General features: G+C 51.5%; 1 protein-coding gene across 1 annotated transcript in view; it reads left to right on the top strand.

Annotated features, from left to right (window-relative positions):
- LOC147101530 (collagen alpha-1(V) chain-like) overlaps positions 1-26,758 on the top strand; it is a 484,676-nt gene that overhangs the window by 304,686 nt on the left and 153,232 nt on the right. Inside the window, exons 19-21 of the mRNA XM_085965124.1 lie at positions 3,845-3,898; positions 4,021-4,065; positions 13,582-13,635. Of these exons, the coding sequence (XP_085821250.1) occupies positions 3,845-3,898; positions 4,021-4,065; positions 13,582-13,635 (153 nt within the window). The remainder of the gene's footprint in view (positions 1-3,844; positions 3,899-4,020; positions 4,066-13,581; positions 13,636-26,758) is intronic.

Below are 26,758 nucleotides of genomic sequence, written 5' to 3'. Positions count from 1 at the left end.
CCCCCCCCGCGATTTCCCGAGGCTCTCCCCCCCCCCGCGATTTCCCGAGGCTCCCCCCCCGCCGCAATTTCCCGAGGCTCTCCCCCCCCCCCCCCGCACGCGATTTCCCGAGGCTCTCCCCCCCCCCCTATTAAATTGTTATTTAATTCCCTAACACATCATTAAAATATTTACCTTAGTTCCCTAACACACAGAAAGTGTGGGGGAAAAAATTGTGAAAAATCAAGATGGCGGCCACTCACCTCGGTTCAGAAGGATAAGGCCCGCCCACACACGCACCGATTGGTCGACCGGTCAGGTCACCGAAGCGTAGGATTGGTCAATCGTCGAGTCACTCGATACTCAACTGTAGGAAGGAACCCGCCGTCCGATTGGTGGACCTCGACGTCACACGGTCGCTAATGAGATGCTAATGAGCGGAACGCTGAACGTTTTTGGGATACCGCGGGCGGGATTTTTGTCCGGCCGAAACGTAAATACGCCTATGACCGGTCCGGAATCACAAGCTTTCTTTTCAGGCGACGCGCGCGTCGGTACGCTCTGTAACTTTCAAACGTATAGAGAACGGACAGACAGACATCGGGACAGACAGACATCAGGACAGACATCGGGACAGACAGAAGAGCCGCTTTATATATATAGATTGACCTGGGCTGAGAACACCAACTGGGCCGAGAACCGGGAGGTCTCACGGGCAACTCCGCCATCTAGAGGGGACGCCAAGTATTGCAGAACTTTGCAGCAATGGAAAAACAACCTGTATTTATATAGCGCCTTTAATGTAGTAAAACGTCCCGCGGCGCTTCACAGGAGCGATTCTCAAACAGGACTTGACCCTGAGCCACAGAAAAGAGATATTAGGACAGGTGACCAAAAGCTTGGTCAAAGAGGTCGGTTTTAAGGAGCGTCTTAAAGGAGGTGAGAGAGGCGGAGTGGTTTAGGGAGGGAATTCCAGAGCTCGGGGCCCAGGCAGCTGAAGGCACGGCCACCAATGGTGGAGCGATGGAAATCGGGGGATGCACAAGAGGCCAGAATTGGAGGAGCACAGAGATCTCGGGGGGTTGTGGGGCTGGAGGAAGTTACAGAGAGAGGGGGAGGGGGCGAGGCCATGGAGGGATTTGAACACAAGGATGAGAATTTTTAATTCAAAATGTTGCCGGACCGGGAGCCAATGTAGGTCAGCCAGCACAGGGGGTGATGGGTGAACGGGACTGGGTGCGAGTTAGGACACGGGGCAGTGAGCACAGGGGGTGATGGGTGAACGGGACTGGGCGTGAGTTAGGACACGGGGCAGTGAGCACAGGGGGTGATGGGTGAACGGGACTGGGTGTGAGTTAGGACATGGGGCAGTGAGCACAGGGGGTGATGGGTGAACGGGACTGGGTGTGAGTTAGGACACGGGGCAGTGAGCACAGGGGGTGATGGGTGAACGGGACTGGGCGTGAGTTAGGACACGGGGCAGTGAGCACAGGGGGTGATGGGTGAACGGGACTGGGTGCGAGTTAGGACACGGGGCAGTGAGCACAGGGGGTGATGGGTGAACGGGACTGGGTGTGGGTTAGGACACGGGGCAGTGAGCAGAGGGGGTGATGGGTGAACGGGACTGGGTGCGAGTTAGGACACGGGGCAGTGAGCACAGGGGGTGATGGGTGAACGGGACTGGTTGTGAGTTAGGACACGGGGCAGTGAGCACAGGGGGATGATGGGTGAACGGGACTGGGTGTGAGTTAGGACACGGGGGCAGTGAGCACAGGGGGTGATGGGTGAACGGGACTGGTTGTGAGTTAGGACACGGGGCAGTGAGCACAGGGGATGATGGGTGAACGGGACTGGGTGTGAGTTAGGACACGGGGCAGTGAGCACAGGGGGTGATGGGTGAACGGGACTGGGTGTGAGCTAGGACACGGGGCAGCGAGCACAGGGGGTGATGGGTGAACAGGACTGGGTGTGAGTTAGGACACAGGGGCAGTGAGCACAGGGGGTGATGGGTGAACGGGACTGGGTGTGAGTTAGGACACGGGACAGTGAGCACAGGGGGTGATGGGTGAACGGGACTCGGTGCGAGTTAGGACACCGGGGCAGTGAGCACAGGGGGTGATGTGTGAATGGGACTGGATGTGAGTTAGGACACGGGGGCAGTGAGCACAGGGGGGTGATGGGTGAACGGGACTGGGTGTGAGTTAGGACACGGGGCAGTGAGCACAGGGGGTGATGTGTGAATGGGACTGGGTGTGAGTTAGGACACGGGGCAGTGAGCACAGGGGGTGATGGGTGAACGGGACTGGGTGCGAGTTAGGACACGGGGCAGTGAGCACAGGGGGGTGATGGGTGAACGGGACTGGGTGCGAGTTTGGACACGGGGCAGTGAGCACAGGGGGGTGATGGGTGAACGGGACTGGGTGCGAGTTAGGACACGGGGCAGTGAGCACAGGGGGTGATGGGTGAACGGGACTGGGTGCGAGTTAGGACACGGGGCAGTGAGCACAGGGGGTGATGGGTGGTGAACGGGACTGGTTGTGAGTTAGGACACGGGGCAGTGAGCACAGGGGATGATGGGTGAACGGGACTGGCTGTGAGTTAGGACACGGGGCAGTGAGCACAGGGGGGTGATGGTGTGAACGGGACTGGGGTGTGAGTTAGGACACGGGGCAGCGAGCACAGGGGGTGATGGGTGAACGGGACTCGGTGCGAGTTAGGACACGGGGCAGTGAGCACAGGGGGTGATGGGTGAACGGGACTGGGTGTGAGTTAGGACACGGGGCAGTGAGCACAGGGGGTGATGGGTGAACGGGACTGGGTGTGAGTTAGGACACGGGGCAGTGAGCACAGGGGGTGATGTGTGAATGGGACTGGATGTGAGTTAGGACACGGGGCAGTGAGCACAGGGGGTGATGGGTGAACGGGACTGGGTGCGAGTTAGGACACGGGGCAGTGAGCACAGGGGGTGATGGGTGAACGGGACTGGGTGCGAGTTAGGACACGGGGCAGTGAGCACAGGGGGTGATGGGTGAACGGGACTGGGTGTGAGTTAGGACACGGGGCAGTGTGAGCACAGGGGGTGATGGGTGAACGGGACTGGGTGTGAGTTAGGACACGGGGCAGTGAGCACAGGGGGTGATGGGTGAACGGGACTGGGTGTGAGTTAGGACACGGGTCAGTGAGCACAGGGGGTGATGGGTGAACGGGACTGGGTGCGAGTTAGGACACGGGGGCAGTGAGCACAGGGGGTGATGGGTGAACGGGACTGGGTGCGAGTTAGGACACGGGGCAGTGAGCACAGGGGGTGATGGGTGAACGGGACTGGGTGTGAGTTAGGACACGGGGCAGTGAGCACAGGGGGTGATGGGTGAACGGGACTGGGTGTGAGTTAGGACACGGGGCAGTGAGCACAGGGGGTGATGGGTGAACGGGACTGGGTGTGAGTTAGGACACGGGGCAGTGAGCACAGGGGGTGATGGGTGAACGGGACTGGGTGTGAGTTAGGACGCGGGGCAGTGAGCACAGGGGGTGATGGGTGAACGGGACTGGGTGTGAGTTAGGACACGGGGCAGTGAGCACAGGGTGCGATGGGTGAACGGGACACGGGGGCAGATAAACCTCACACGAAAACATGACAGACAAAGCGTGACAGGAACAGCATGATTGCCTGTGACACATGTGACTCAGAAAAATATATGACACTGTTACACATGAGGAAATGCAGACGTTTACTATCTAAGAACAGGTTGCAGGTTTTGGAGACTAATTGTGTGAGAGTTGATTCAGATGTAAGAGAGTTATAAAGATTTTGCAGTAAAGTTTGAATGATTATTTTAACGGGTTTGTGTTAATTTTCTCTTCCTAGGGTGATGCAGGGCCGCAAGGACCACCTGGGCTGTTGGGGGAGGATGGAGAGCGGGTGAGTAGGGGTCGGGATCAGCTACGATTACAGTCTCTGCACTTGGAGCCTTGCCCTTGGGGAAGCACCAGTGTTGGTGCAGACTCCGTCCATTGAACACAGCTTCACTTCCTCTGTTACAGGGTGACGATGGAGAAGTCGGTCCAAGAGGGTTACCTGGTGAAACAGTGAGTATTAAAGCATTCACAAAAGAGCATCACAGTGAGGGGTGTTTGGTATATCAGAGTGTTACAGTGAGGGGTGTGGGGTATATCAGTGTTACAGTGAGGGGTGTGGGGTATATCAGTGTTACAGTGAGGGGCGTGGGGTATATCAGTGTTACAGTGAGGGGTGTGGGGGTATATCAGTGTTACAGTGAGGGGTGTGGGGTATATCAGTGTTACAGTGAGGGGTGTGGGGTATATCAGTGTTACAGTGAGGGGCGTGGGGTATATCAGTGTTACAGTGAGGGGTGTGGGGTATATCAGTGTTACAGTGAGGGGCGTGGGGTATATCAGTGTTACAGTGAGGGGTGTGGGGTATATCAGTGTTACAGTGAGGGGTGTGGGGTATATCAGAGCGTCACAGTGAGGGGTGTGGGGTATATCAGAGTGTTACAGTGAGGGGTGTATCAGTGTTACAGTGAGGGGTGTGGGGTATATCAGAGTGTTACAGTGAGGGGTGTATCAGTGTTACAGTGAGGGGTGTGGGGCATATCAGTGTTACAGTGAGGGGTGTGCGGTATATCAGTGTTAGAGTGAGGGGTGTGGGGTATATCAGTGTTACAGTGAGGGGTGTGGGGCATATCAGTGTTACAGTGAGGGGTGTGCGGTATATCAGTGTTACAGTGAGGGGTGTGGGGTATATCAGTGTTACAGTGACGGGTGTGGGGTATATCAGTGTTACAGTGAGGGGTGTGGGGCATATCAGTGTTACAGTGAGGGGTGTGCGGTATATCAGTGTTACAGTGAGGGGTGTGGGGTATATCAGTGTTACAGTGAGGGGTGTGGGGTATATCAGTGTTAGAGTGAGGGGTGTGGGGTATATCAGTGTTACAGTGAGGGGTGTGGGGTATATCAGTGTTACAGTGAGGGTGTGCGGTATATCAGTGTTACAGTGAGGGGTGTGGGGTATATCAGGACTGTTACAGTGAGGGGTGTGGGGTATAGCAGTGTGTTCCAGTGAGGGGTGTGGGGTATATCAGAGTGTTACAGTGAGGGGTGTGGTGTATATCAGTGTTACAGTGAGGGGTGTGGGGTATATCAGAGTGTTACAGTGAGGGGTGTGGGGTATATCAGAGCGTCACAGTGAGGGGTGTGGGGTATATCAGAGTGTTACAGTGAGGGGTGTATCAGTGTTACAGTGAGGGGTATGGGGTATATCAGTGTTACAGTGAGGGGTGTGCGGTATATCAGTGTTACAGTGAGGGGTGTGGGGTATATCAGTGTTACAGTGAGGGGTGTGGGGTATATCAGACTGTTACAGTGAGGGGTGTGGGGTATATCAGTGTGTTCCAGTGAGGGGTGTGGGGTATATCAGAGTGTTACAGTGAGGGGTGTGGTGTATATCAGTGTTACAGTGAGGGGTGTGGGGTGTATCAGAGTGTTACAGTGAGGGGTGTGGGGTATATCAGAGTGTTACAGTGAAGGATGTGGGGGTATATCAGAGTGTTACAGTGAGGGGTGTGGGTATATCAGAGTGTTACAGTGAGGGGTGTGGGGCACATCCGAGTGTTGCCGTGAGGAGTGTGGGGTTTTGCAGTGTTACAGTGAGGGGTGTGGGGTATATCAGTATTACAGTCAGGGGTGTGGGGTATATCAGAGTGTTACAGTGAGGGGTATGGGGTATATCAGTGTTACAGTGAGGGGTGTGGGGTATATTAGTGTTACAGTGAGGGTGTGGGGTATATCAGTGTTACAGTGAGGGGTGTGGGGAATATCAGTGTGTTACAGTGAGGGGTGTGGGGTATATCAAGAGTGTTACAGTGAGGCGTGTGGGGTATATCAGTGTGTTACAGTGAGGGGTGTGGGGTATATCAGTGTTACAGTGAGGGATGTGGGGTATATCAGTGTTACAGTGAGGGGTGTGGGGTATTTCAGAGTTTTACAGTGAGGGGTGTGGGGTATATCAGTGTGTTAAAGTGAGGGGTGTGGGGTATATCAGTGTTACAGTGAGGGGTGTGGGGTATATCAGTGTTACAGTGAGGGGTGTGGGGTATATCAGAGTGTTACAGTGAGGGGTGTGGGGTATATCAGTGTTACAGTGAGGGGTGTGGGGTGTATCAGTGTTACAGTGAGGGGTGTGGGGTATATCAGAGTGTTACAGTGAAAGATGTGGGGTATATCCGAGTGTTACAGTGAGGGGTATGGGGTATATCAGTGTTACAGTGAGGGGTGTGGGGAATGTCAGTGTGTTACAGTGAGGGGTGTGGGGTATATCAGAGTGTTACAGTGAGGGGTGTGGGGTAAATCAATGTTACAGTGAGGGGTATATCAGTGTTACAGTGAGGGGTGTGGGGTATATCAGTGTGTTACAGTGAGGGGTGTGGGGTATATCAGGGTGTTACAATGAGGGGTGTGGGGTATATCAGTGTTACAGTGAGGGGTGTGGGGTGTATCAGTGTTACAGTGAGGGGTGTGGGGTATATCAGTGTTACAGTGAGGGGTGTGGGGTATATCAGAGTGTTACAGTGAGGGGTGTGGGGTATATCAGAGTGTTACAGTGAGGGGTGTGGGGTATATCAGAGTGTTACAGTGAGGGGTGTGAGGTATATTAGTGTTACAGTGAGGGGTGTGGGGTATATCAGAGTGTTACAGTGAGGGGTGTGGGGTATATCAGAGTGTTACAGTGAGGGGTGTGGGGTATATCAGGGTGTTACAGTGAGGGGTGTGGGGTATATTAGTGTTACAGTGAGGGGTGTGGGGTATATCAGAGTGTTACAGTGAGGGGTGTGGGGTATATCAGAGTGTTACAGTGAGGGGTGTGGGGTATATCAGAGTGTTACAGTGAGGGGTGTGGGGTATATCAGTGTTACAGTAAAGGGTGTAGGGTATATCAGAGTGTTACAGTGAGGGGTGTGGGGTATATCAGAGTGTTACAGTGAGGGGTGTGGGGTATATCAGAGTGTTACAGTGAGGGGTGTGGGGTATATCAGAGTGTTACAGTGAGGGGTGTGGGGTATATCAGAGTGTTACAGTGAGGGGTGTGGGGTATATCAGTGTTACAGTGAGGGGTGTGGGGTATATCAGTGTTACAGTGAGGGGGTGTGAGGTATATTAGTGTTACAGTGAGGGGTGTGGGGTATATCAGTATTACAGTCAGGGGTGTGGGGTATATCAGAGTGTTACAGTGAGGGGTATGGGGTATATCAGTGTTACAGTGAGGGGTGTGGGGTATATTAGTGTGGGTATATCAGTGTTACAGTGAGGGGTGTGGGGAATATCAGTGTGTTACAGTGAGGGGTGTGGGGTATATCAAGAGTGTTACAGTGAGGCGTGTGGGGTATAGCAGTGTGTTACAGTGAGGGGTGTGGGGTATATCAGTGTTACAGTGAGGGATGTGGGGTATATCAGTGTTACAGTGAGGGGGTGTGGGGTATTTCAGAGTTTTACAGTGAGGGGTGTGGGGTATATCAGTGTGTTAAAGTGAGGGGTGTGGGGTATATCAGTGTTACAGTGAGGGAGTGTGGGGTATATCAGTGTTACAGTGAGGGGTGTGGGGTATATCAGAGTGTTACAGTGAGGGGTGTGGGGTATATCAGTGTTACAGTGAGGGGTGTGGGGTGTATCAGTGTTACAGTGAGGGGTGTGGGGGTATATCAGAGTGTTACAGTGAAAGATGTGGGGTATATCCGAGTGTTACAGTGAGGGGTATGGGGTATATCAGTGTTACAGTGAGGGGTGTGTGGGAATGTCAGTGTGTTACAGTGAGGGGTGTGGGGTATATCAGAGTGTTACAGTGAGGGGTGTGGGGTAAATCAATGTTACAGTGAGGGGTATATCAGTGTTACAGTGAGGGGTGTGGGGTATATCAGTGTGTTACAGTGAGGGGGTGTGGGGTATATCAGGGTGTTACAATGAGGGGTGTGGGGTATATCAGTGTTACAGTGAGGGGTGTGGGGTATATCAGTGTTACAGTGAGGGGTGTGGGGTATATCAGTGTTACAGTGAGGGGTGTGGGGTATATCAGAGTGTTACAGTGAGAGGGTGTGGGGTATATCAGAGTGTTACAGTGAGGGGTGTGGGGTATATCAGAGTGTTACAGTGAGGGGTGTGAGGTATATTAGTGTTACAGTGAGGGGTGTGGGGTATATCAGAGTGTTACAGTGAGGGGTGGGGTATATCAGAGTGTTACAGTGAGGGGTGTGTGGGTATATCAGGGTGTTACAGTGAGGGGTGTGTGGGTATATTAGTGTTACAGTGAGGGGTGTTGTGGGGTATATCAGAGTGTTACAGTGAGGGGTGTGGGGTATATCAGAGTGTTACAGTGAGGGGTGTGGGGTATATCAGAGTGTTACAGTGAGGGGTGTGGGGTATATCAGTGTTACAGTAAAGGGTGTAGGGTATATCAGAGTGTTACAGTGAGGGGTTGTGGGGTATATCAGAGTGTTACAGTGAGGGGTGTGGGGTATATCAGAGTGTTACAGTGAGGGGTGTGGGGTATATCAGAGTGTTACAGTGAGGGGTGTGGGGTATATCAGAGTGTTACAGTGAGGGGTGTGGGGTATATCAGTGTTACAGTGAGGGGTGTGGGGTATATCAGTGTTACAGTGAGGGGTTGTGAGGTATATTAGTGTTACAGTGAGGGGTGTGGGGTATATCAGACTGTTACAGTGAGGGGTGTGGGGTATATCAGAGTGTTATAGTGAGGGGTGTGGGGTTTATCAGTGTTATAGTGGGGGGTATATCAGTGTTACAGTGAGGGGTGTGGGGTATATCAGAGAGTGTTACAGTGTGGGGTATATCAGAGTGTTACAGTGAAGGGTGTGGGGCATATCAGAGTGTTACAGTGAGGGGTGTGGGGTATATCAGTGTTACAGTGAGGGGTGTGGGGTATATCAGTGTTACAGTGAGGGGTTGTGGGGTATATCAGTGTTGTGTGAGGGGTGGTGTATATCAGTGTTACAGTGAGGGGTGTGGGGTATATCAGTGTTACAGTGAGGGGTGTGCGGTATATCAGTGTTACAGTGAGGGGTTGTGGGGTATATCAGACTGTTACAGTGAGGGAGGTGTGGGGTATATCAGTGCTACAGTGAGTGATGTGGGGTATATCAGTGTTACAGTGAGGGTTGTGGGGTATATCAGTGTTACAGTGAGGGGTGTGCGGTATATCAGTGTTACAGTGAGGGGTGTGGGGTATATCAGTGTTACAGTGAGGGGGTGTGGGGTATATCAGACTGTTACAGTGAGGGGTGTGGGGTATATCAGAGAGTGCTATAGTGAGCGGTGTGGGGTATATCAGAGTGTTACAGTGAGGGGTGAGGGGTATATCATAGAAACATAGAAGATAGGAGCAGGAGTAGGCCATTCGGCCCTTCGAGCCTGCTCCGCCATTCAATGAGATCATGGCTGATCATCCAAATTCAGTATCCTGTCCCTGCCTTCTCCCCATATCCCTTGATCCCTCAAGAAATATATCCAACTCTTTCTTGAATATATTTAATGAACTGGCCTCCACCGCCCTCTGTGGCAGAGAATTCCACAGGTTCACCACTCTCTGGGCGAAGAAATTCCTCCTCATTTCTGTCCTAAATGGCTTACCCCTTATCCTGTAGACTATGACCCCTGGTTCTGGACTCCCCCGCCATCAGAAACATCCTTCCTGGAAACATCCTTCCTGCATCTAGTCTGTCCAGACCTGACAGAATTTTATAGGTTTCGATGAGATCCCCTCTCAATCTTCTAAACACCAGTGAGTATAAGCCCAATCGACACAATCTCTCCAATACGTCATTCCTGTCATCCCAGGTATCAGCCTGGTGAATCTTCACTGCACTCCCTCCATGGCAAGAACGTCCTTCCTCAGGTAAGGTGACCAAAATGCACATAATATTCAAGGTGCGGTCTCACCAAGGCCCTGTACAGCTGTAGCAAGACATCCTTTTTCCTGTACTCGAACCCTGTTGCTACGAAGGCCAACATACCATTTGCCTTCTTAACCGCCTGCTGCACCTGCATGCTTACCTTCAGCGACTGGTGCACAATAACACCCAGGTCTCGTTGCACTTCCCCTTCTCCCAATCTATTGCCATTCAAATAATAATCTGCCTTCCTGTTTTTGCCACCAAAGTGGATAGCCTCACATTTATCCACATTATAGTGCATTTGCCATGTTTCTGCCCAATCACTCAACCTGTCCAAATCGTACTGGAGTTTCACGACATCCTCCTCACAGCTTACCCTCCCACCCAGCTTTGTGTCGTCTGCAAATTTGGAGATATTACATCCAATTCCCTCGTCCAGATCATTAATATATATTGTGAACAGCTGGGGTCCTAGGACCGATCCTTGCGGTACCCCACTAGTCACTGCCTGCCACTCGGAAAACGACCCGTTTATTCCAACTCTTTGCTTTCTGTCCGCCAACCAGTTCTCTATCCAAGTCAATACCTTGCCCCCAATCCCATGTGCCTTAACTTTACACGCTAATCTCTTATGTGGGGCCTTATCGAAAGCCTTCTGAAAGTCCAAATACACCACATCCACTGGTTCTCCCTTATCTATTTTACCAGTTACATCCTCAAAAAATTCCAGTAGATTAGTCAAGCATGACTTACCTTTTGTAAATCCATGTTGACTTTGTCCGATCCTGTCACTGTTTTCCAAGTGCTCTGCTATTACATCTTTTATAATGGACTCTAGCATTTTCCCCACTACCGATGTCAGGCTTACCGGTCTATAATTCCCCGCTTTTTCTCTACCATCTTTTTTGAATAGTGGGATAACATTAGCTACCCTCCAATCCATGGGTACTGTTCCAGTCTATCGAGTTCTGGAAGATGACCAGCAATGCATCTACTATCTCTAGGGGTGTGGGGTATATCAGTGTGCTACAGTGAGGGGTGTGGGGTATATCAGAGTGTTAGTGAGGGGTGTGGGGTATATCAGTGAACGGCGGGATGGTGGGTTTGATACCTTGGAATACAGTGGGAGGGATCAGCAGGTTTTTGGGGTTTGATCCGGTTTATCTTTGAGTAACTCACACCGGTCAGAAACGTCATGTCAGGTAGAGTACAGACCTGGAACTGGAGCACAGCACATAAGTGGAACTGGATTGCAAATGCAAATGACCTGAGACTGGAGCCGTCCCAAAAATGAGAGTGGGTTCGATACAAAAAGTGGGGTGGATCACAACACAGAAAGCGGAACTCGAGTAGAATACAAAACCTGGCATAGTCGTTGAATGCAAAACCTGGAACTGGAGTTGAATACAAAACCTGGATTTAGTGCAATGCAGAAACTGGAACCAGCGTACAGTAAAAATGGACTGGATCCAGAGTAAAACTCAAAACTGGCAGTGGAGTACAAAACAAAGGAACTGGGACATAGCGCTCAGTGCCAGTGGGTTGACTCTGGAATAGATCCAAAGACTAGAGACTGGAATACGGAATCCAGGGGTGACTGACAGCAGTGTCGCTGAGATCTCTTAAACCAATCCCGTTCAATTTAGTCACCATAGCAATGCTGCTCCTAAACAACACCGAGGGACGGAGTCCGAGAAAAGCCCAGTGCACTTTGTGTGGGGAGATATCCCTGGGGTCGTGGGGGAGTATCCCTCGGGACCAGAAGCAATGATGCAAGATTGGAGAGGCTGGGGTTGTTTTCTTTGGAAAAGGGGAGGCTGAGGGCAGACCTAATTGAATTGTATAAAATGATGAGGGACCTCGATAGAGTGGATAGGAAGGACCTATTTCCCTTAGCAGTAGGGTCAGTAACCAGGGGGCTTTGATTTAAAGTAATTGGTCGAAGGATTAGAAGGGAGTTGAGGAGAACTTTTTCACCCAGAGGGTGGTGGGGGTCTGGAACTCACTGCCTGAAAGGGTGGTAGAGGCAAAGACCCTCATCACATTTAAAAGGACTTGTTTACGGCACTTCAAGTGCCGTAACGTACAGGGCCACGGAGCAAGAGCTAGAAAGTGAGAGTAGGCTGGAGAGCTCTTTTTTGATTGGGGTGTAGCTCGGGGGGAGTGGGGAGGATCTCGGGGGGAGTGGGGAGTATCTCGGGGGGACTGGGGTGGATCTCGGGGGGGACTGGGGAGGATCTCGGGGGGACTGGGGAGGATCTCGGGGGGACTGGGGAGGATCTCGGGGGGACTGGGGTGGATCTCGGGGGGGAGTGGGGAGGATCTCGGGGAGACTGGGGTGGATCTCGGGGGGGAGTGGGGAGGATCTCGGGGGGACTGGGGTGGATCTCGGGGGGGAGTGGGGAGGATCTCGGGGGGACTGGGGAGGATCTCGGGGGGACTGGGGAGGATCTCGGGGGGACTGGGGAGGATCTTGGGGAGGATCTCGGGGGGACTGGGAGGATCTCGGGGGACTGGGGTGGATCTCGGGGGGGGACTGGGAGGATCTCGGGGGACTGGGGAGGATCTCGGGGGGACTGGGGAGGATCTCGGGGGGACTGGGGAGGATCTCGGGGGGACTGGGGTGGATCTTGGGGGGAGTGTGGGAGGATCTCGGGGGGAGTGGGGAGGATCTCGGGGGACTGGGGAGGATCTCGGGGGGACTGGGGAGGATCTCGGGGGACTGGGGAGGATCTCGGGGGGAGTGGGGAGGATCTCGGGGGGAGTGGGGAGGATCTCGGGGGGGACTGGGAGGATCTCGGGGGGGACTGGGGAGGATCTCGGGGGGAGTGGGTAGGATCTCGTGGGGAGGATCTCGGGGGGGACTGGGGAGGATCTCGGGGGGAGTGGGGAGGATCTCGGGGGGACTGGGGAGGATCTCGGGGGGACTGGGGGAAGATCTCGGGGGAGTGGGGGAGGATCTCGGGGGGACTGGGGAGGATCTCGGGGGGGACTGGGGTGGATCACGGGGGGGAGTGGGGAGGATCTCGGGGGAGTGGGGAGGATCTCGGGGGGGACTGGGGAGGATCTCGGGGGGGACTGGGGAGGATCTCGGGGGGAGTGGGGAGGATCTCGTGGGGAGGATCTCGGGGGGGACTGGGGAGGATCTCGGGGGGAGTGGGGAGGATCTCGGGGGGACTGGGGAGGATCTCGGGAGGAGTGGGGAGGATCTCGGGAGGACTGGGAGGATCTCGGGGGGACTGGGGAGGATCTCGGGGGACTGGGGAGGATCTCGGGGGGAGTGGGGAGGATCTCGGGGGACTGGGGAGGATCTCGGGGGGACTGGGGAGGATCTCGGGGGGAGTGGGGAGGATCTCGGGGGGACTGGGGAGGATCTTGGGGGAGTGGGGAGGATCTCGGGGGGGACTGGGGAGGATCTCGGGGGGACTGGGGTTCACTGCTAAAGTGTCTCACGGTACGATGCTGGATGGAGGGTGGGGGGTGAAGGGGTGAGGGGGAGAGTTGAGATGGGGGAGGGGGAGAGGTGGAGGAGAGTGGGTATAGGGACGAGGGGAGTGTGGAGAGGAGGGTAGAGGGGGGAGAGTGTGGAGAGGGAGGAGGGAGAGTGGGGAGAGTGGAGAGGTGGGGGAGAGTGGGAGGGTGAGATTGTTCGATGCCGGTCTCATTGTGCTTTTATTTGCAGGGCCCCCGTGGATTACTTGGACCGAAAGGACCATCCGGACTCTCGGGACCCCCGGTGAGTGTCTCTGAGAGTTGGTTGTGTGTCAGTGGGTGAGTGTCTCTGAGAGTCGTGTGTCAGTGGGTGAATGTCTCTGAGAGTCGTGTGTCGGTACCGGGGTGTGTCTCTGAGAGTCGTGTGTTGGTGGGTGATGCGGAGGCGATGATTGCTCAGAGCTGTTGAGACCACCATGACTGAGAGCCGAGACTCTGGGATTGATTGTCGAGGTAATGATTTTAAGGAGCTGTTTCAGATTCCAGAATATCTCCTCCAACATCTACCCCACAACACTCAGCAAACACCAGAAAGCCCAGTATAGAATTTCACCTTGATGCCTGTTTAATGTGTCTTATATAACAGTGTGAACTGTACACTTCATATTCCAGCGTTATTTAAACATATCTCCATTTCACTTTGATGTTCCCCCAGTTACTGAACGCCATTACTTCCGTTTCTCCCAGTTTGGGAGCCGGTCTCTGGAAGGTTATTGATTCAGGGGTCGTGAGAGCTCGACCAATCACTGCCGAGTGTGGAGATTCAGGGGTCGAGAGAGCTCGACCAATCACTGCCGAGTGCGGGGATTCAGGGGTCGAGAGAGCTCGACAAATCACTGCCAAGTGCAGAGATTCAGGGGTATAGATAAGGGAGAACCAGTGGATGTGGTGTACTTGGACTTTCAGAAAGCTTTCGATAAGGCCCCACATAAGAGATTAGCGTGTAAAATTAAGGCACATGGGATTGGGGGCAAGGTATTGACTTGGATAGAGAACTGGTTGGCGGACAGAAGGCAGAGAGTTGGAATAAACAGGTCGTTTTCCGAGTGGCAGGCAGTGACTAGTGGGGTACCGCAAGGATCGGTCCTAGGACCCCAGCTGTTCACAACATATATTAATGATCTGGACGAGGGAATTGGATGTAATATCTCCAAGTTTGCAGACGACACAAAGCTGGGTGGGAGGGTAAGCTGTGAGGAGGATGTCGAGAAACTCCAGTACGATTTGGACAGATTGGGTGATTGGGCAGAAACATGGCAAATGCACTATAATGTGGATAAATGTGAGGTTATCCACTTTGGTGGCAAAAACAGGAAGGCAGACTATTATTTGAATGGCAATAGATTGGGAGAAGGGGAAGTGCAAAAAGACCTGGGTGTTCTTGTGCACCAGTCGCTGAAGGTAAGCATGCAGGTGCAGCAGGCGGTTAAGAAGGCAAATGGTATGTTGGCCTTCGTAGCAAGAGGGTTCGAGTACAGGAACAAGGATGTCTTGCTACAGCTGTACAGGGCCTTGGTGAGACCGCACCTTGAGTATTGTGTGCAGTTTTGGTCGCCTTACCTGAGGAAGGACGTTCTTGCCATGGAAGGAGTGCAACGAAGATTCACCAGGCTGATACCTGGGATGGCAGGAATGACGTATGAGGAGAGATTGTGTCGATTGGGCTTATACTCACTGGAGTTTAGAAGATTGAGAGGGGATCTCATCGAAACCTATAAAGTTCTGTCAGGCCTGGACAGACTAGATGCAGGAAGGATGTTTATGATGGCCGGGGAGTCCAGAACCAGGGGTCATAGTCTAAGGATAAGGGGTAAGCCATTTAGGATTGAAATGAGGAGGAATTTCTTCACCCAGAGAGTGGTGAACCTGTGGAATTCTCTGCCACAGAGGGCGGTGGAGGCCAGTTCATTAAATATATTCAAAAAGGAGTTGGATACATTTCTTAAGGCTAAAGGGATCAAGGGATATGGGGAGAAGGCAGGGACAGGGTACTGAATTTGGATGATCAGCCATGATCTCATTGAATGGCGGAGCAGGCTCGAAGGGCCGAATGGCCGACTCCTGCTCCTATCTTCTATGTTTCTATGAGAGCTCGACCAATCACTGCCGAGTGTGGGATTCAGGGGTCGAGAGAGCTCGACCAATCACTGCCGAGTGTGGGATTCAGGGGTCGAGAGAGCTCGACCAATTACTGCCGAGTGCAGGGATTCAGGGGTCGAGAGAGCTCGACCAATCACTGCCGAGTGTGGGATTCAGGGGTCGAGAGAGCTCGACCAATCACTGCCGAGTGCAGGGATTCAGGGGTCCCGAGATATTGAGCTCAGTTTTGCAATTTAACACTCCCAGCCTAGAGCATCACCTGACAGGAGCGTCTAGCGGGAATTTAGGGAGAGTGTCCGTTAACTCTGCATCACTTCCCCACGTTAATGGCTAGAACACTGAGTGGACCAGAAATCGAGCACATTAATCTCAGTGTGCAAACTCCCAATATAGAGTCATCAAAGAATAATCAGACACAGACTCTGGACGGAACAGGATTGAAAGTCCAGGGAAGTGAAGTATAGATGATGAAAACAGTCGGAGGGATAGAGGCGGACATTTCTTTTCATCTTTAGGAGTTTTCCCCTGTTGCTTCTGGTGGTGTTCGTGTCTCCTGGGTCAGACACTATCCTTTTGTTGCGTCCGTGTATAATAAGACACAGACTGCGGAGAACGGTACAACAGGTGTTTACTCAACGTGGCTTACACTGGAACTGACTGTACAGATTACTACTCAGTGCTATATACAGGTGTGGTCACTGCCAGTACTACAGTATACATGAGCTGTAAAAAGTAGTTCCCCCCTTAAAGGTATATACATTACAATTCCTCCCCTTTTAGATTAACAGTACCATAACACTCATTTAACAATTAAATATCAAACTAATTACAATTAACACTTTTAACATGCAACATTAGCTGAAAATAGTCTATTTATATATTCAGTCTTTGGGGAGGCTTCCTGATCCTTTCTGGATAGCGCCTTTCCCGAGTGTCTTGCTCTTGGTGCGGAGGCGACTCTGGCCCCCTGTCGTCGGTTGGTTCATCAGCTTCCGATGCTACTGTTTCTGGGGTAGATGCGACCTGTACGTCGGGTTCATCACCAGGTACGTATGGGCGAGGCATGGGGTTGACTTGTTCCTGTGACTAGGATCTGGTCAGCATGGCGTCTCACAATGCTCTCCCCAACGTCCACTGTGTACATTAGTGGGCCCTGCCGTGTGCATATCGTTCCTGGCTGCCATTTTTCTGTTCGGTAGTCGCGGGCCAAGACTGGTTGCCCTACATTGAAGCTCCTTGTTGGCTTCTCATGGATGTGCTGGAATTGCTTACTCTCAACATCTCTTCGTACGTTTGGTCTGAGCAAATCCAGGCGAGATCTTAACCTTCGGTTAAAGAACATCATGGCTGGGGCCTGGTTGGTGACTGCATGTGTCGCATTCCGGGTAGGCGAACAGGAAATTGTCCACCTTGTGCTGCAGCGGAATGTTGTCATTGTACATAGCCTTTATTGCCTTCTTAAAGGTTTGTACGAACCTCTCAGCCAATCCATTTGTGGCTGGATGATACGGGGCGGATGTGTAATGCCTTACCCCATTCTTTTTCAAGAACCTCCGGAACTCTTCAGACACAAACTGTGGTCCGTTGTCGGAGCAAATCTGTTCTGGCAAGCCATTCCTGGCAAAAATGGTCCGTAGGACTGCAATAGTTTTCTTCGTGTTGGTGGAGGACATTTTAATGACCTCAAGCCATTTTGAGTGCGCATCCACGGCTATTAAAAACATTGAGTCCATGAATGGACCAGCAAAATCAATATGCACCCGTTGCCATGGAGATGAGGGCCAGTCCCATGGGTGTAGAGGGGCCTGTGGTGGTGCATTTTGGACTTTCTGGCATCCTGAGCAGCTCTTGGTCAGGTCCTCGATTTGTTTATCGATTCCCGGCCACCACACATAGGCTTTTCATTTTTACCCCTCCCAGATGACCCTCATGAAGCTCATTGAGCACTCTATCCCTTAACTTGGGTGGAATTACCACTCGGGATCCACACATCAAGGTCCCCCGGCACACTGACAGCTGTTCTCTCCTTGTCGAGAATGCTGGCAACAGTGAGTCGCCATGTGCTGGCCATCCCTTCACCGTCAAATCATATACCCGAGACAGTGTCGGGTCATTTCGGGTTTCCTTTTCGATACAAGTGTTAGTTACCGGTAGGTATTCAACTATAGTCGAATGGAATATTTCGACAGGATCCACTGCTGGTGCTTCCTCCGCAGTAGGCAGTGGCAGGCGTGATAGCCCATCAGCATTTCCATGCTGTTTCGTGCCCTTATATTCAATCTCATAGTGGTGCGCCCCTAGAAAAAGTGACCATCTTTGTAGTCGTTGCGCAGTCATCACCGGAACGCCCTTCTTCGGATTAAAAATGGAGACAAGAGGCTGGTGATCAGTCAGCAAGGTGAATTTCTGCCCGTGCAGATAGTGATTGAACTTTTTCACTCCCCACACTAGACTGAGGGCCTCCCTGTCAATCTGGGCGTAGTTACGCTCGGCTGAGGTTAGTGATCGTGACGCAAAGGCTATTGGCCTCTCTGAGCCATCCGAGAATTTGTGCGACAGCACCGCTCCAATGCCATAGGGTGATGCATCACATGCCAACCGAATTGGTAATGCTGGGTAGTAATGGGCCAATACCTCTTTCGATGTGATTAGTGTTTTGCTCTTCTGGAAAGCTCGTCTACATTCGTCACTCCACTTCCATGGCACCCCAGTTTGCAGTAGGGTGCTCAGTGGGTGTAGTATTGCAGACAAATTTGGCAAGAACTTATGGTAGTAGTTTACCAGCCCGAGGAACGACCTCAGTTGTGACACATTTTCCGGTGCTGGAGCCTTGACTACTGCCTCAATCTTCTCTGGGGACTTATGCAACCCATCTTTATCGATAACGTGGCCACAATACGAGATCTGTTTTCTAAAAAACTTGCATTTGTGGCGATTAGCTCGGAGCCCATATTCCTTCAATCTAGTGAGCACCTGCTCCAGGTTGGCAAGGTGATCACTGTCATTTTCGCCCGTGACCAGTATGTCGTCCAAATAACACTGGGTCCCTGGGATCCCTTGCAGGACTTGTTCCATTGCCCTCTGCCAAATAGCCGGAGCTGATGCTACCCCGAATACCAGCCGGTTGTATTGGTAGAGACCTTTATGGGTGTTGATTGTGAGGTATTTTTTTGATGCTACTTCTACCTCCATTTGCAGATACGCCTGGGCCAGATCAATCTTAGTGAAGCGTTTCCCTCCAGATAGCGAGGCGAAAATATCTTCAATCCGCGGAAGTGGATATTGTACGGTGTGAAGGACCGGGTTCACTGTTACCTTAAAGTCCCCACAGATGCGAACCTTCCTTGGTTCCCCAGGCGTGCTGCTCAACGACTTTTTCATCACAGGGACGATGGGTGCAGCCCACTCGCTCCAGTCTACCTTGGACAGTACACCTGAACGTTCCAGACTCTCCAGCTCTGCATCGACGGCTGGGTGGATCGCATAAGGTACTGGTCTGGCCTTAAAAAATTTTGGACTTGCGTTTTCTTCAATTTTAATCATCGCTGTCATGCCTTTTAGTGTTCCGAGTCCTTGCTGGAACACTTCTTTACGTCAGTTAGGATCTTTGACAGTCGCCCAGTTGTGACGTCGTCATCCTTTTTGTCAGCCACAGTCAGTGCCTGTATGGAATGCCAATCCAGTTGTATTTTCCGGATCCATTCACGTCCCAGTAATGGTGGTCCTCCATCTTGCAATACATACAGGTCTAGTTTTGGTGTTTCCTTACCGTTATATATAACGGTCACCCTTATTTTTCCTTTGGGGTAGACTTTTTGCCCCGTATACATCTTCAAAATAATTTTTGTGTCTCTCAAGGGTATGTGTGAGAATAGCCGCTCGTAGTTCCATCGGTTTATGACTGTTAGGGCTGATCCTGTGTCCAATTCCATCTTTACCTGGACTCCTGCTATCTTGAGAGTGACCCAAATGGTTCGGTGATCCTCCATTGTGATCACATTATGTAGTTTCAGACAACTCAGTTCCCTGCTTTCGGAGTCGTTATCACTCTTTTGTTCGTCTGAACTATTCTCCGTCATCTTATGTACCTTCTTGTACTTTCCTTTGGTAGGTTTCTTATTGCTGGTTTTCTTTCCTGACCTACAGACGCGTGCTATGTGTCCTACTTTTCCACACTGTCTGCACACTTTGTCTTTGAACCAGCAATCACTCTGGTCGTGTGCTGTTCTGCCGCAGCGATAGCACTTCTCTGTTCCATATAACATTTCGTTTGTGCCATATTCTTGCGGTCTCTGTTGTATCTCTGCAGCGCCCCGTGCTGCTGCTTCATATGATACCGCAATGCTGAAAGCCTTTTTCAGCGTAAGGTCCTTTTCAGATAAAAGCCGTTTCTGGGTTCCTTCACTTTGAAGCCCACACACAAACTTGTCCCTTAAGGTATCTGCCAGTCCCGCTCCAAACTGGCAGTGTTTCGATAGTTTGCGCAGTTCTGTTAAATAATCAGCATTGCTTTCATCCTTATGCTGGTTCCGTTTGTGAAACTGGAATCTTTCTGCTATCAGCAGCGGTGTGGGGTTTAAATGTCCCTGTAGTATCGTTACTATGTCTTCAAAACTCTTTTCCATTGGCTTCGTTGGGGTTACTAGATTTCGTAATAAACCATACGTCTTTGCACCCATTAAATTTAACAATACCGACGCTTTCTTGTCATCTGACACCTCATTTGCCTTGCAGTACACCTCTATTCGTTCGACATATGTAGTCCAATCTTCGACTTCATTGTCAAATGCGGTGATACTGCCACTCTTCGGCATTTTGGGTGTGGCTTAAAATGGCGTCTCCCAATGGCTTAAAATGGCGTCTCCCGCGCTTTCCTTCCTCCCCCGCTGCTGCCAACGCCGCTCCCGGTGGTTCTCGTGGCAATGGCGGCGCCCTGTAGGTTTCGCGCGCTTCTCCTGCGCTGCTGCCAACGCCGCTCTCAGCAGTCCTCGTGGCAATGGCGGCGCCTCGCGGGTTTCTGTGCGTCTCTCTCTCCCTCTCTTCGACGCTGCTTGGCCCCTGAACACCGGCTGCGCCCTGTGCGCTCTGCCCTCTCTCTCTCTCCCCCGTCAACGCCGCTTGGCCCTTTGCTGTGCCGCTCGGTCGGGCTCTAGCCCGCTGCTGTCCGGGAAGGGTCTGTGCACTACCTGTTGCCAGCCCGTTTCGCTGGACCACCTCGACTGGAAAGCCAAGCCTGGCTCTCAACAGCCTCCCCCGCAATTCTCGAGTCTCTGCTGGATGACTGGGCGGTTGCCCGTGGTCGACGCCCGAGTCTCTGGCCTTGACCTCCAATCCACTGATCTCCAGGAACGAATCCCCGGGAGGTGATGCAGAGTTGCAGGTAGGTTTGAACTTGCCTCGTTACCAATGTTGTGTCTGTGTATAATAAGACACAGACTGCAGGAGAAACGGTACAACAGGTGTTTACTCAACGTGGCTCACAGTGGAACTGACTGTACAGATTACTACTCAGTGCTATATACAGGTGTGGTCACTGCCGGTACTACAGTATACATGAGCTGTAAAAAGTAGTTCCCCCCTTAAAGGTATATACATTACACCTTTCACACTGTGGGACAGTGGGTCACACACTGTCCTTTCACGCTCTGGGACAGTGGGTCACACACTGTCCTTTCACGCTCTGGGACAGTGGGTCACACACTGTCCTTTCACGCTCTGGGACAGCGGGTCACACACTGTCCTTTCACACTCTGGGACAGCGGGTCACACACTGTCCTTTCACACTCTAGGACAGCGGGTCACACACTGTCCTTTCACACTCTAGGACAGCGGGTCACACACTGTCCTTTCACACTCTGGGACAGTGGGTCACACACTGTCCTTTCACGCTCTGGGACAGCGGGTCACACACTGTCCTTTCACACTCTAGGACAGCGGGTCACACACTGTCCTTTCACACTCTAGGACAGCGGGTCACACACTGTCCTTTCACACACTGGGACAGCGGGTCAGACACTGTCCTTTCACACTCTGGGACAGTGGGTCACACACTGTCCTTTCACACTCTGGGACACTGGGTCACACACTGTCCTTTCACACACTGGGACAGCGGGTCAGACACTGTCCTTTCACACTCTGGGACAGCGGGTCAGACACTGTCCTTTCACACTCTGGGACAGTGGGTCACACACTGTCCTTTCACACTCCAGGACAGTGGGTCAGACACTGTATTGTTGATCATCTTCCAACATTCGATAGACTCTGGAACAGTTCCCATGGATTGGAGGGTAGCTAATGTTACCCCACTATTCAAAAAAGGTGGTAGAGAGAGAAAACGGGGAATTACAGAGCAGTAAGCCTGACATCGGTAGTGGGGAAAATGCTAGAGTCCATTATAAAAGATGTAATAGCAGAGCACTTGGAAAACAGTGACAGGATCGGACAAAGTCAACATAGATTTACAAAAGGTAAATCGTGCTTGACTAATCTACTGGAATTTTTTGAGGATGTAACTGGTAAAATAGATAAGGGAGAACCAGTGGATGTGGTGTATTTGGACTTTCAGAAGGCTTTTGATAAGGTCCCGCAGAAGAGATTAGCGTGTAAAGTTAAGGCACATGGGATTGGGGGCAAGGTATTGACTTGGATAGAGAACTGGTTGGCAGACAGAAAGCAAAGAGTTGGAATAAATGGGTCTTTTTCCGAGTGGCAGGCAGTGACTAGTGGGGTACCGCAGGGATCGGTCCTTGGACCCCAGCTATTCACAACATATATTAATGATCTAGACAAGGGAACTAGATGTAATATCTCCAAATTTGCAGACGACACAAAGCTGGGTGGGCGTGTGTGCTGTGAGGAGGATGTTGAGAAACTCCAGGATGATTTGGATAGGTTGGGTGATTGGGCAAAAGCATGGCAGGTGCAATATAACGTGGATAAATGTGAGGTTATCCACTTTGGTGGCAAAAACAGGAAGGCAGATTATTATCTGAATGGCAATAGATTGGGAGAAGGGGCAGTGCAACGAGACCTGGATGTCCTTGTGCACCAGTCGCTGAAGGTAAGCATGCAGGTGCAGCAGGCGGTTAAGAAGGCAAATGGTATGTTACCCTTCGTAGCGAGAGGGTTTGAGTACAGGAACAAGGATGTCTTGCTGCAGTTGTACAGGGCCTTGGTGAGACCACATCTGAGGAAGGATGTTCTTGCCATGGAAGGAGTTCAGCGAAGATTCACTAGGCTGATACCTGGGATGGCAGGAATGACGTATGAGGAGCGATTGGGACGATTGGGCTTATACTCGCCGGAGTTTAGAAGAATGAGAGGGGATCTTATTGAAACTTATAAAATTCTGACAGGACTAGACAGACTAGATGCAGGAAGGATGTTCCCGATGGTCGGGGAGTCCAGAACCAGGGGTCACAGTCTAAGGATAAGGGGTAGGCCATTTAGGACAGAGATGAGGAGGAATTTCTTCACCCAGAGAGTGGTGAACCTGTGGAATTCTCTACCACAGAAGGCAATAGAGGCCAATTCATTAAATATATTTAAGAAGGAGTTGGGTATATTTCTTAAGGCTAAAGGGATCAAGGGATATGGGGAGAAAGCAAGGACCGGGTACTTAAATTGGATGATCAGCCATGATCGCATTGAATGGCGGAGCAGGCTTGAGGGGCCGAATGGCCGACTCCTGCTCCTATCTTCTATGTTTCTATGTCCTTTCACACTCTGGGACAGTGGGTTAGACACTGTCCATTCACACTCTGGGACAGTGGGTCAGACACTGGATTTAAATCCAGACCAGATGTTGGGATGAAAGGTTTCAGGGCCTGCTGGCCGTGCTGAGTCGGACAGTCTCAATCCAGTCCCGAATGGCCTTGGGCCGGCAGCACTAAGCAGCCTAAGACTGTCCTGGCCAGTCTCACCTGGAGAGAGCACGGGGGGAGGAGATGGTCAGATGTTGTTCAAAGGTCAAGACTAAGGCTGAGATGTTTTATTGGGGCTGAGTAGAGGGAGCTTTACTCTCTCTCTGGCTGTGTCTGCTGCTGATAATGGGCTGGTACAGTACACACAGGAGGCCATTCAGCCCATCGAGTCTGCGCCTGCTCTTTTGAAGAACAATCCAGTCAGTCCCACTCCCCCGCTTTTTCCCCATTTCCCTGCAACTTTTTCTTCTTCAAGTATTTATCCAATTCCCTTTTGAAGGCTACTGTTGAATCTGTATCCCCCGCCCTATCAGGCAGCGTGTTCCAAATCCTAACCACTTGCTGCGTAAAAAAGAGTTTTTCCTCGTGGCGCCTCTGGTTCTTTTGCCAATCAGAGAAGGTTTACTAGACTAATACCTGGAATGGGCGGGTTGTCTTATGAGGAAAGGTTGGACAGGCTAGGCTTGTATCCGCTGGAGTTTAGAAGAGTAAGAGGTGACTTGATTGAAACATATAAGATCCTGAGGGGTCTGGACAGGGGGGATGTGGAGAGGATGTTTCCTCTTGTGGGAGAATCTAGAACTAGGGGTCACTGTTTAAAAATAAGGGGTCGCCCATTTAAGACAGAGATGAGGAGAATTTTTTTCTCGCAGAGGGTCGTGAGTCTTTGGAACTCTCTTCCTCAGGGCGGTGGAAGCAGAGTCTTTGAATATTTTTAAGGCCAAGGTAGATAGATTCTTGGTAAGCAAGGGGGTGAAAGGTTATCGAGGGTAGGCGGGAATGTGGAGTAATCAGATCAGCCATGATCTTATTGAATGGCGGAGCGGGCTCGAGGGGCCGTGTGGCGGAGCGGGCTTGAGGGGCCGAGTGGCGGAGCGGGCTTGAGGGGCCGAGTGGCGGAGCGGGCTCGAGGGGCCGCGTGGCGGATCTGACTCAAGGGGCCGTGTGGCGGAGCTGACTCGAGGGGCTGTGTGGCGGAGCTGGCTCGAGGGGCCGTGTGGCGGAGCAGGGGCCATGTGGTGGAGCGGGCTCGAGGGGCCGAGTGGCGGAGCGGGCTCGAGGGGCCGAGTGGCGGAGCGGGCTCGAGGGGCCGTGTGGCGGAGCGGGCTCGAGGGGCCGTGTAGCGGAGCAGGGGCCATGTGGTGGAGCGGGCTCGAGGGGCCGAGTGGCGGAGCGGGCTCGAGGGGCCGAGTGGCGGAGCGGGCTCGAGGGGCCGAGTGGCGGAGCGGGCTCGAGGGGCCGAGTGGCGGAGCGGGCTCGAGGGGCCGTGTGGCGGAGCGGGCTCGAGGGACCGAGTGGCCGACTCCTGCTCCTAATTCCTATGTTCCTATGTATGTTCGTATAATCACCTTAAATCTGTGTCCTCTGGTTATCGACCCTTCAGCCACTGGAAACAGTTTCTCTTTATTTACTCTATCTAAACCCTTCATGATTTTGAACACCTCTATTATATCTCCACTTAACCTTCGCTGCTCTAAGGAGAACAACCCCAACTTCTCCAGTCTCTCCCTGTAACTATAATCTCTCATCCCTGGAACCATTCTATTAAATCTCTTCTGTAACTTCTCCAGATCCTTCACGTCCTTCCTAAAGTGCGGTGCCCTGAGTGGGACACAATACTCCAGCTGGGGCCGAACCAGTGTTTTATAAAGGTTTAGCATAACTTCCTGGCTTTTGTACTACCTGTATTAAGACTTCTATTTATGAAGCCCAGGATCACATATGCTTTATTAACTGTTTTTTTAACCAGTCCTGCCACCTTCAAAGATTTGTGTACATACTCCCCCAGGTCTCTCACTTTAGAATTGTACCATTTAGCTTGTATTGTTTCTCCTCATAAGAACATAAGAAATGGGAGCAGGAGTCGGCCATTCGGCCCTTCGAGCCTGCTCCACCATTCAATGAGATCATGGCTGATCTTCTGCCTCAACTCCATTCACCGGCCCTATCGCCATATCCCTTGATGCCCTTACTAGTCAGAAATCTATCGACTTCTGTTTTGAAGATACCCAATGACTGAGCCTCCACAGCCCTCTGCGGTAGAGAATTCCAAAGATTCACCACCCTCTGTGTGAAGAAACTTCTTCTCATCTCAGTCCTGAATGGCCTACCCTTTATCCTGAGGCTGTGACCCCTGGTTCTAGACTCCCCAGCCAAGGAAACATTCTCCCAGCATCCACCCTATCAAGCCTGTAATAATTTTGTATGCTTCAATGAGATCCCCTCTCATTCTTCAGAATTCAAGAGAATACAGGCCTAGTTTACTCAATCTCTTCTCATACGACAGTCCCGCCATCCCAGGAATCAATCTCGTGAACCTTCGTTGCACTCCCTCTATGGCAAGTATATCCTTCCTTGGGTAAGGAGACCAAAATTGTACACAGTACTCCAGGTGTGGTCTCACCAAGGCCCTATATAATTGGAGTAAGACTTCTTTACTCCTGTACTCAAATCCTCTTGTAATGAAGGCCAGCATACCATTTGCCTCCCTAATGGTTTGCTGCACCTGCACATTCACTTTCAGTGACTCATGTACAAGGACACCCAGGTCCCTTTGAGCATCTGTATTCCCCAATCTTTCACCATTTAGGAAATACTCTGCCTTTCTTTTTTTTCTACCAAAGTGGATAACTTCACATTTATCCACATTATATTCCATCTGCCATGTTCTCGCCCACTCACTGAGCCTGTCGAGATCCCCTTGAAGCCTCTTCACATCCTCTTCACAACTGACACTGCCACCTAGCTTTGTATCATCAGCAAATTTGGAAATGTTACATTTAGTCCCCTCATCCAAATCATTGATATAGATTGTGAATAGCTGGGGCCCAAGCACCGATCCTTGTGGTACCCCACTAGTCACAGCCTGCCATCCTGAAAAAGACCCGTTTATCCCTACTCTTTGTTTTCTGTCTGTTAACCAATTCTCAAGCTATGCTAGTATATTGCCCCCAATTCCATGTGCCCTAATTTTGTTCACCAACCTCTTGTGTGGGACCTTATCGAAGGCCTTCTGAAAATCCAGATACACCACATCTACTTGTTCCCCTTTGTCTACTCCACTAGTTACATCCTCAAAGAACTCCAATAGGTTTGTCAAACAGGATTTCCCTTCCATAAATCCATGTTGACTCTGCCCAATCTTACTATTAGTTTCTAAGTGCCCAGTTATTGCATCCTTTATAATAGATTCCAGCATTTTTCCCAACTACTGATGTGAGGCTAACAGGTCTGTAGTTCCCCATTTTCTCTCTCCCTCCTTTCTTAAATAGCGGGGTTACATTTGCTATCCTCCAATCTGCAGGAACCGTTCCAGAATCTATAGAATTTTGGAAGATGACAACC

Source organism: Somniosus microcephalus, chromosome 23 (assembly GCF_052327205.1).
Source record: "Somniosus microcephalus isolate GS21.2 chromosome 23, FLI_Smic_1.0, whole genome shotgun sequence".
In the NCBI taxonomy this organism is placed as follows: Eukaryota; Metazoa; Chordata; class Chondrichthyes; order Squaliformes; family Somniosidae; genus Somniosus; species Somniosus microcephalus.
This window is presented reverse-complemented; position numbering and strand designations above follow the sequence as displayed.